Source organism: Aplysia californica, unplaced genomic scaffold (genome assembly GCF_000002075.1).
Source record: "Aplysia californica isolate F4 #8 unplaced genomic scaffold, AplCal3.0 scaffold00066, whole genome shotgun sequence".
NCBI classification, from domain to species: Eukaryota; Metazoa; Mollusca; class Gastropoda; order Aplysiida; family Aplysiidae; genus Aplysia; species Aplysia californica.
This window is the reverse complement of record NW_004797336.1, coordinates 1161930-1171929: the sequence shown is the minus strand read 5'-3', so window position 1 is coordinate 1171929 and position 10000 is coordinate 1161930. Positions and strand designations below refer to the sequence as shown.

The 10000-nt window shown below is 44.9% G+C and overlaps 1 protein-coding gene across 1 annotated transcript in view; it reads left to right on the top strand.

The window, feature by feature from the left end:
- The window catches only part of LOC101858996, a 20621-nt gene that overhangs the window by 4869 nt on the left and 5752 nt on the right, over positions 1-10000 (top strand). The window contains exons 5-7 of the mRNA XM_035968535.1: positions 2227-5471; positions 7361-7589; positions 8672-8985. Of these exons, the coding sequence (XP_035824428.1) occupies positions 2227-5471; positions 7361-7589; positions 8672-8985 (3788 nt within the window). The remainder of the gene's footprint in view (positions 1-2226; positions 5472-7360; positions 7590-8671; positions 8986-10000) is intronic.

The window sequence follows — 10000 nt, the reverse complement described above, 5'->3', positions numbered from 1 at the left end:
TTCCCCGATGACATTTGGTTTAGTGTAAAGCCCATTTTCACCCCGCGGGATATGTTAACTCCAAAAATGCTGTCTATTGGGCACCCCACTAGAAGCCACTTCTTAGTGGACATGTGCAGTGTATGTGGCTTTAAAAACTGATGGTTTAGCTGGTCCTTGTGTCAGGGTGCCACTAAACATTTCGAACGACGTGTTAAAAATGTGTAGAGTCCAAAGGTGAGAATGTGGAGCACTGTTTCTATGAATTCCAGAATGAAATCATTAGGTTTTTAAAACTTTGTAAAAGAAATAAAATATTGTTTGATTGTCACAGGGATGGAAAGTTAATGTCAAAGAGAAAATACAGAAAAAGGTCAACTTATCTTTTCACGACTTCCTTTACAAGATTTTAAAACATTGGTGAACTTTGCGTTTTTGGGTGCTTCTTTCTTTTAGCCGTTTCAGTTTTCCAAACATGTTTCTTCTTCGTGGATTTTATATCAAACAAATTCCTTTTGAATTAATTATATCTGTTCCAAATTACACCATTCTAGAACAGTTTTTGCGCGAGATATTCAGAAAAAAGTTGTAAAGTTATTTTTTTAAAATCACCCTGTAGATTCGCTCAAAAACCACAAAAGTAGTTTCCTCTTGCAAACATCCTAGCCGGTGTCAGAACGTCCAGCCGCCTCGTACGTTTGCAGAAGAAAAAAACATTTTTCCTGTCAAAATTCATCAAGTCTAATAAATTTTGAAAATCTAATGATTTCTTCTTTTGGGTGTTTGTTGAGACTGCATACGTCAACACAATTTTGATTGTTTAGAATGGTTCCGATAACAGCGGAGACAGTACAATCACTGGTGTCTGTAGAGTAGTGGTTAGGCACTTTGCCGTAGCACGCAGTAGACCGGAGTTAGTTTCTCGTGTTTGAGGGGGGGGGGGCAATTTTTTTATCGAGTGTCTCAGTCTTCCTGCTCGTAGTTTGGGTTACTCCTCTCATCTCGGGTTAGCTCTGGCAGGCAGGGTCGAAGCAGCCACTTAAATTATTTTGTTTCGATTGACGCATAAAGCACTTACATTACGCCCCCCCCCCCTCCCCCTTTTCCCAAAAAACCCAATTCATTCAACAGACGATAGCGTTGTTGCTGTACAAGTCTGTATTGTATGTCCTGTGACGATCACCCACGCATTTAATTACACAAGCGATAATAGTGTCAACGTAAATGACAGTTTGTTAATTCTTAGAATTTTAATCTCAAAGTGTTGCATTTGGGGAAAGTGAAAAAGTCAACAGAGGAGATAATAAAAGGGGGGGGGGGAGCGCCCGAACGGGAAAGTAGTCGAGGAAAACAACGCCGTAAGGTGGATAATTTTATCATTTTTGGGATAATCTGTGTTCAGTTATCCCTCCCACTACCCTTTCTCCCAAAAAATGATTAAAGTAGGGTTAAAGGTAGGCAGTGGGGTTTAAGAGAAGTCAACACTCCCTTCCCCATTGTTTTCCCTCAGTCACACCTTTCTTTGTTTTGCAAAAGCGAAAAGCAGTGGCCACACCGGGATCTCACACCGACTTGACACACGAACAGATGCATTTCTCTCCTAAACAAAGCCTTCTCCGAATTTCATCTGTCGTTAAGGCCTCTAAGGTGCTTCTTTCTCAGCCTTCTTTTTCTTGATACGAAGTGGGTGGTTGGCGGGCGGTCTCGTTTTCTCCTTTTTTTTCCTACCAAACACCTTTCGCCTTTATCTATCCCCCTTTTCCTTCGTATATTACTCTCTCGTCACACCTCTAATCTTCGGCACACATATGACTAATTTGTGCTGCAAGTACAGTAAAACTCTTACTAAAACGCAATCTTAACCTGACACGAAGTCTTTCATGCGACTTGTCGTATCACTTTCTTTTCTTTCCCTTCTCATGTTCCGTTTAATGACGTGCAAATATTCGATTTGCATGCCAGATGGAGGGACCTTATTTACTGTTGTTGCATTTTTACAGTACTAGAAGGAATGGAGGATGCAGCTTAAACAAAGTGTTCTTTATTTGTTAGAGATACGTGAATAAGCGTGTGTTTCTTTGCCTTTTCCATTTTTGTTTTTCTCTTCATCTCATTCTTTTTTCTTCCTTTTAGAAGTTTTATACCATTAAATTTCCTCATTTCTAATCAGAACGACTCATCGTGCTGGTGTCTAACGATTTTTTTTCTTTTTCCTACATATATAACACACTCTCTCCTTGTGTCTAGACCCCCAAGCAGAGCGAGTCGGCCCGGCATTCCCTCTGACAGGTCCCACAACAAGCAGCACATAGACGTGTCTGAGGATGAAGATGATTTCTCCCGAGCAGACGACACGCCCATCACTCCCGCCAGCTCGGCCCTCGCCTGTGTCGAGCAGACATACCACACAGACGGCACCAGAAGCCAGAGCGACAGGTCCGGGGCGGATGAGTTCGGGTCTGCTTCCAAAGAATCGGTGAAACTCAATGTCAAAACCTCCTCAACGATCTCGAAGCGGAATTCTGAATCGGATTCCATATCTTCTTCCGGTACAAACCACGGAAGCAAACCTCTTGACTTTCATCACGAGTTCCCTCCCCCGCCCCTGGAATATCTCTCTAATAAAAGTACCCCTGATGGTGCTCGAGAGGGAAACCCTCTTCACCTGGACCCAGCTATAGTCGGGAGATGTAACGCTTGTCCCCTCAGTGGCCAAAGAGTGGGCTATTACTCCACCAGCCAAGGTGACTCTCCATTCAATGACAAGGCAATGTTGTCGGAGCTAGCAGAGACTGTTATGACCGAGAGGTCGCCGAAGAGCAAAAGAAAAGCCATGTCAGTTGGAGAGCCAGAATTCGCTGAGATGATAGGAGTCGTCCAAAAGAAAACCACTCGATCTCTCTCTAATAACGATGGAGTGTTTCACGATTTTGGAGATTACTCCCCGTACTCAGAGGGGAAATTAGGCGTCCGTTCTCTGTGGGGCGATCAATATGGCGGAAGAAAACCTCGAGTCGGTGATAGCGAGTACAGATCAGAGTTCATGTTAAGAGAGCTGATGAGCTCCAGTCAAACGCAAAGCCAAACCCAGAGCCAAAGCCAAAGTCAAACCCAAAGCCAACCCCAAAACCAAAACGAATATGAGTCCAAAAACAAAAGTGGGAACACTGAGATTAGAACCCAGTCCGAGGCCTCTCTCTACTCCAGTTCAGACCAGAAACGCTCAGATGTTGAGGAAAAGACCGAAGATAAAAAATCAGCTGATGTTTCCAATGGATCAAATGCAGCTGCTCTTGGCGCATCTTCGAGTCAGAATAGCGACCATAAAGATGGCATGTTGTCTCTGAAAAAGCAGGCGATGGCTCTGGACGACATGCCTAAGCAGCCACTGACTGCTATGCCTGACGGGGAGAATGTCAAGAACATGGATGACCCTCCAGACGCTCTGAAGAAAGCAGAGGACTGGCTGGAGAGAGTCAAGAGGATGATTTCGGATGACGGTTTCGGATTGCAGCCTGGCGAAAGCGATGATGGAAACGGCAAACAGTCTATACATGCGCAAGCGGACTCTAGCGTGTACAATGAAGACACTCTCTCCGGGAAAAGGATGTACACTTCCCTGGCGTCAGACTCAAACAGTCCGAAGGTCTGCTCACTCCGGTTCGATAGTTGTCCCACAATCATTCATACAGAAAGGCCTCCAGGCTGCACGTGCAGATCGGGAACAAAAGAGCTGTGCTATGCGTGTAGAAAAAAGGGCAGAGGACGGAAATGTACTTCAGTCCGGGACAGTCCGCGTGAGATCAGAAAGAAAGATTGGATGTTGTCAGCACCTACTGAGATCAAATACCAGGTAGATGGTCCTCAGGGCCCCGAAAACGCTTCCACTACTTCTCCGACGTCATCAATAGCCTTTATCTGTGACGACGAAGACAACGCCTTTCAAGATATTAGTTTGTGGAAACAATCTACTACGGAAAAGGTTTCGAAGGTAACCACTGGTAATCTTGATGACACAGCTTGCATGTCGGATGACTGTTCAAAGCCTTTAGAGCAGCACCTTGCAGAAGTCTCTAAACACCCCCGATCGTCTACAATACGCGGCTCTCTCAAAGCTGCTATCAAAGTGGCTGAGCAATCCATGTCTGCAGCAGCTAAAGTCGCCCAAGCGCTGTCACTAGTTATCGAAGCCACCAGGGTCTCCCGCTCTCTGTCTCGCTCTCCTTCTTTGGCGGAAAGAGCTGGAGAAAAAAGTAGATCCTTGTCTCGATCTCGTTGCAGTCAAACATCTCTGTCATCTCGGCTGGGTTCAGTTAGAAAGCCATCACGACAAACCGCTAGCGCTTACGAAACCCTCCCAGAAAAATCGAACGAGGACCAAATCTCCGAGCCACACCGAGATTGCCAGTCGTATGTCACGCCCAGGGAGAAACTTAAGCCGCCTGACCGAGCACCAAAGCACGGTTCCAGACACAGGTCTGCCTCACTCAACTCTCGCTCCTCTCGTTCCCCGAGCGAGCACATGAGAAGAGAGCGGCATGTAGCCTTGACTTCAGGAGTTCATCGGAGACATCACAAGTCGGAGCATCGTGGTCGCAATCATGGTCACAGCGCATATTATTCCGAGAACCAGAGAGAAGCCAGAAAGGGCGAACCCGGGGAGTCATTTAAGCATAAGAAAAGTTACAGTAAAGACCTAGGAGATGTTTCCAGACATAGGCACCATCACTACCGGGACGCCCTGGCAGATCGAGAAATGGATGAGAAACGGGGACATCGAACATCTGGCAGCAGGTATGTACATAATTCAAAATATCACAAAGAGAGGAGTGAGTCAAGAGAGCATCGCTCTGCACATGGCACGAAGCGAAGCAAATCTCGAGAGCATCTTTCTGCATATGACAAAGAGAGAAACCGGTCACATGAGCGTCGTTCTGCGTATGACAAGGGGAGAAACGGACCACGTGAACATATTTCTGCACGTTGCAAGGAGAGGAGCAAATCAAGGGATCTAAGAAAAGACCGCAAAGAGACGAGTCACAGGTATCGCAGTGGCTCCAGGGGTTCGCAGGAAGCCAAAAAACATAAACAACCGTCTTCAGATTTTAAAGGAGGCAGGAATGAGACCAAGCCACGCTCCCGTCATCGTGGACCGACAGAAAGAGAAAAAATAATGGAATGGAGTCAAGGCGACTGGTCCCTTCCCGCCGTCGAACCAGCTCTCTCGCCGAAACAGGAATATTTTTCTCAGGTAGTGAAAGGAATGAAAGACTGCTCGGTACCAACGGAAAAAGAGGCCCACGTCTCTTCGAGCGACAAGTATATTCGTTCAAAACTTGTGGGTTCTGGAGTCGATCCGGACGCCCGAGACAGCGAATATGATTCTATTGAATTCAACGCCAATGCTCGAGTGTCTGATCTGATCCGGAAGTACAGCTGCAGTCCAATGGACGGAGAGGAAGAAGAAGGCCGCCGAAACCTTCAGGATGGAGGTAAGTCATAGGCAGAGAGGTGCACGATCAGTTTACAGTTCTGTTCAAAGTATGAGTGTTATGCCCTTCTCGTCACAAGCATGAGTATCTAAAGAAGATCTCGCTCTTGGGGTGAGCCCTGTGAATACTAATAATGCATACAGAAGGTACGATTTAGAAGTTCAAACTTTTAACAATCCTTGAAGGTCAATCAGTAATGTGCGGGGAAAGATGTCGCCCCAGTGGAGGCTCCGCAGTTCTCTATCTACTCCAAAAATATGTGTTAATAATTCCACGTAACGTCAAAACGTAGTGGTAATGTAGTACCCGTGGTGTGGGTTAGCCCCTCTTTTCATTCAGTACGTTGTTTGGGTTGTTTTTTTCTTCTTGCTGTTGTTGTTGTTGTTGTTTTGTTGTTGTTGTTGTTGTTGTTGTTGTTGTTGTTGTTGTTGTTGTTGTTTGGGGAGGGGTTGTTTGTTTGGTTTGTTGTTTGTTTGTTGTTGAGTTTTTTTGTTGTTGTTTTATTTTTCAAGAGTAGAAGCTTGAATTGAATGTCCATCTCCGATAAGACCGAGCCATGCAGAAGGAGACTCTTGAAGGTCCTCTTGAAAACTCATGATTGTGGATTCGAAGCAACGTTATCCACATCGTAGCCCAGCATAGTAGGAAAAAAACGTATAAGATAAGCTAAGATAAGATAAGATGAAATAAGAATAATTGTATTTGGCTGATTTTAAAATACAAGACCAAGAACTGCTCATCTCATTACTGTCACTGACTCCCAGAGCATCCTGCGAAGGGTTGAAAAAGGGCTGTTTCGGAGTGAATGGATGAAACAAATACAACACTAATCACTTAAAGCCATCATGTGGATATTCTGTCCTTGGCACTCTGAAGTGAAGGGCAAAGAGGAGGCTGATAGGCTGGCAGGCAGTGCTGTGGTTGATGGTGAGGTGAAATTTGTTAAAGGAAAAGTGTTGAAGATCCTGGAGGAAAAGTTGGGGGGATGAGGAATACAGGGAGACGGCAGAACACCACGCAAATCATCAGGATGCGGAAAATGGGGATAGAGAGGGGAGAAAGAAGAAATCAACGATTATCTGGAAAGGAAAGACGTCGCCATAATCAAACAGCCACTGGAACAATTAGTATGGATACCTTGCGGGCTTTGGTGCTGAGAGGAACTGAGCACTTATGGACCTTCCGGCGTACAATGACATTGTTGCCCAGGACAGGTAAACAAGTTGATATATTTCACTACTTGGTATAGCGGCGAACATATTTACAATCAGAACCATTTGATTAGGTCTAAATACTATATGTTTGCACAGAGTAAGAAACAATAAACCACTGCAGATTGGGGGCGGAGGGCCAACTATCTGACCTTGTAACTGTTTTTAAGTTTCTGAAACACAAGCAAACAGATTTTTTTTTTTAATCTTTGGATACAGAGGAGCTCCTCCATCAACAGGAATAAGTTCAAGAGACTAGTCCAGGAAAAGGAAATGTGGATGAAAAGGCTTACACTCTGATCCAGGAGGAGAACGGCAATGCTGATGATGTTGATGAAGATGATGATGAGGAGGAGGAGGAGAAGGAGGAGGAGGAGGAGGAGGAGGAGGAGGAGGAGGAGGAGGAGGAGGAGGAGGAGGAGGAGGAGGAGGAGGAGGAGGAAGAGGAGGAGGAGGAGGAGGAGGAGGACGACGACGACGACGACGACGACGACGACGACGACGACGACGACGACGACGACGACGACGACGAGGAAGAGGAGGAGGAGGAGGTGGAGGTGGAGGTGGAGGTGGAGGAGGAGGAGGAGAGACAAAAAGCTACGGTTAAAAAAAAACATAAATACGTGTCTGAATAATATTTTCCCTTTGCTCTATTCGTTTTAACGATTTTATTTCCAGTGGTAGAGAAGTCTTCGAAGAACCTGCGTAACAACGAGCTGTGGCGAGAGCGCCACTCGTGGCGCAACTGTGGCTTCGAGAGCTCCGAGCTGGACGAGTGGAGCCTTAGGAGCTGCCACAGCGGGGCCAGCAGGAGGAGCGAGGACCTGCAGGGCTGGGCTGGGCACCAGGAGGACAAGGACAGCCAGCCCAACAGCACTACAGACAACGGCCCACCAGTGTTGAAGAGGTGGTCGTCATCATCATCATCATCATCATCATCATCATCATCATCATCATCATCATCATCATCACCACCATCATCATCATTGTAGGTAGAAGGGAATTAAAAAATTAATTAATTTTTAAAAGGGGTTGAGACTTAGTAGATTTTTCAAATTTAATATAAGTTCAGCGTTTCGCCCTGTAAAGGGCTTCTTCAGGAACACGATACAATGAAATAATGGAAAATCTATTGACTACAAGCTATAGCAACAAAAGTGCGTGCATACACGCCATAATGTCAAAAGGTGCGATAAAAACAAATCGGGAAGACCAGAGAAAATTGAAGGCTATAGCCAGAAATGGTATGAATATAAAAAAATATGTACGCCAAATCATATTTTTACATATAACCATTAATATTAATGTAAAGGTAATTAATAGTACTAGTAGTAGTAGTGCAACAGCAGCAGCAGCAGCAGCAGCAGCAGCAGCAGCAGCAGCAGCAGCAGCAGTAGTAGTAGTAGTAGTAGTAGAAGTAGTAGTAGTAGTAGTAGTAGTAGTAGTAGTAGTAGTAGTAGTAGTAGTAGTAGTAGTAGTAGTAGTAGTAGTAGTAGTAGTAGTAGTGGTGGTGGTGGTGGTGGTGGTGGTGGTGGTTGTAGTAGTAGTAGTAGCAGTAGCATCATCATAGCAGAAGATTATAATAAGTGAAAACTTGGATTTCTTTTCTCAGCAAATTTGTGATAGTAAAATAGACGTTCAATCTTTCAAAAAGGTGTGTCCCTTGGATACTCGCTATTCTAACTGAAATTTTTAAAAACGAGAGAGGATGAGATGTGCCACAGGGCTGTTCAACACGTCGTTTGAGCTCCAAACATAAGCCTAAGCAACTTACAGACATTGGGGGTTGGTGGGTACTGCTGAGGTCAGCTCCTTCTTTCCTGTTAAAAAACGCCATCGTCCTAATCTCTAAATCTTCTTTTTTTGTGTCTGCTACTCTCTCGTCATACTTCTAATCTTCGGCACTTAAATAACGTAATTGTGTTGCAAGGGCCGTTAAACTTTTATTCAAAGGTAAACCTCTCTATGGTTTAACCTGTACCTTCCAAGGAGCGCCTACGAGCAGGAGAGCTGCGAAGACGTTCGAGAGTTGGACAGCGCCAGCACGTCTTGCCCCACCGAGTCCCGGAACGTCAAATTCAGCCTGAGAGCGGAGTCTCCGGACAGCCGAGACAACTCCGTCACTTCTACGGCAACGCTTGGGAGTTATTCTGCTGCCTCCGCGCAGTCGCGGTCCAGTGGCAAGAACAGCGTCAACCTGAACAACGGCAACAGCAACAGCAACAGTAATAGTATGAGCAAGAACGGCAACAGCGTCAACAATATTTACTTCAATTTTTCGAAACTGAAAAGCTGTCTTAAAGGTGAGTTTGATTTCGTTGATTATATGATGTTGCTATCTTTCTCTAAATTAGTGTGAATGAAAAGACTTGATCCCCTCCCCCAATCTTTCTGCACACTGCACACACTGCAGTGTCAACTGATACATGTACTTTTAAGATTGTTATAGCTTCCTCCTATAGAGCTTATTGTGAAGCATCGTGGTGAAATCAGGTACTCGTCAAAGTATTGAAATCAAGGAAATTGACATTTTACCACTCATTCGGTATTTGGCTCTTCACCGTTTACGTTGATAGAAAAACACATTTCTGTTTCAATCTTACTGGAAAACCTTGCTCAAAGACACAAAAATGTAAATTTGGTGTTTCCAAAGACTCTCGAGCTTTGAAAGTCACCAAACTTTGGAGGCCCTTTTCTCGATAATTGTTCTCTGTCTGAAACTTACCGTCCCCACCTCCTTCGATCACAAATATCTCGACTTCTGAAATCAAGATACACGCGCATTTTTACATCAAAAGCGAGATAATTAATTAAAAACTCTAAGATGATATCAATAACTCCATATGCCCAAAACTGACGAGCGCCTGGTTCCACCGTGTCGCCACATAATTAGTTATTGAAAGATCAAAGCTGTAATGATGTTCCAAACCAAAATCGGCCTTCGTGAATAATCTACCTTAAGGCATTTACTTTATGATACCTAATGAAACGAATGGATGAACGGGGAAGACATTGTAAGAATTTGGTTGAGACCGCCCCCCCCCCCCTCCTTGAAGTATGCGTGTGAATAAAAAGTGTACATTAAAACCTGGATGGGTAGCCAACACGGGGAGCAGCAGCATTCCTTTCACGTCTACTGTTATTGTGTTCATGTCACGCGTGTGCGTGCGTGCATGTGTGTGTAAAACAGAGTGCCTGTGTATGTGTGGGTGCCTGTCTTTGTGTGAGTGAGTGAATGTGTATGCTTGAGTGCTTGTTTTTGAGTATGTGTGTGTGATGGTGTGGGTGCGTGTGTCTGTGTGTGTGTGTGTGTGTGTG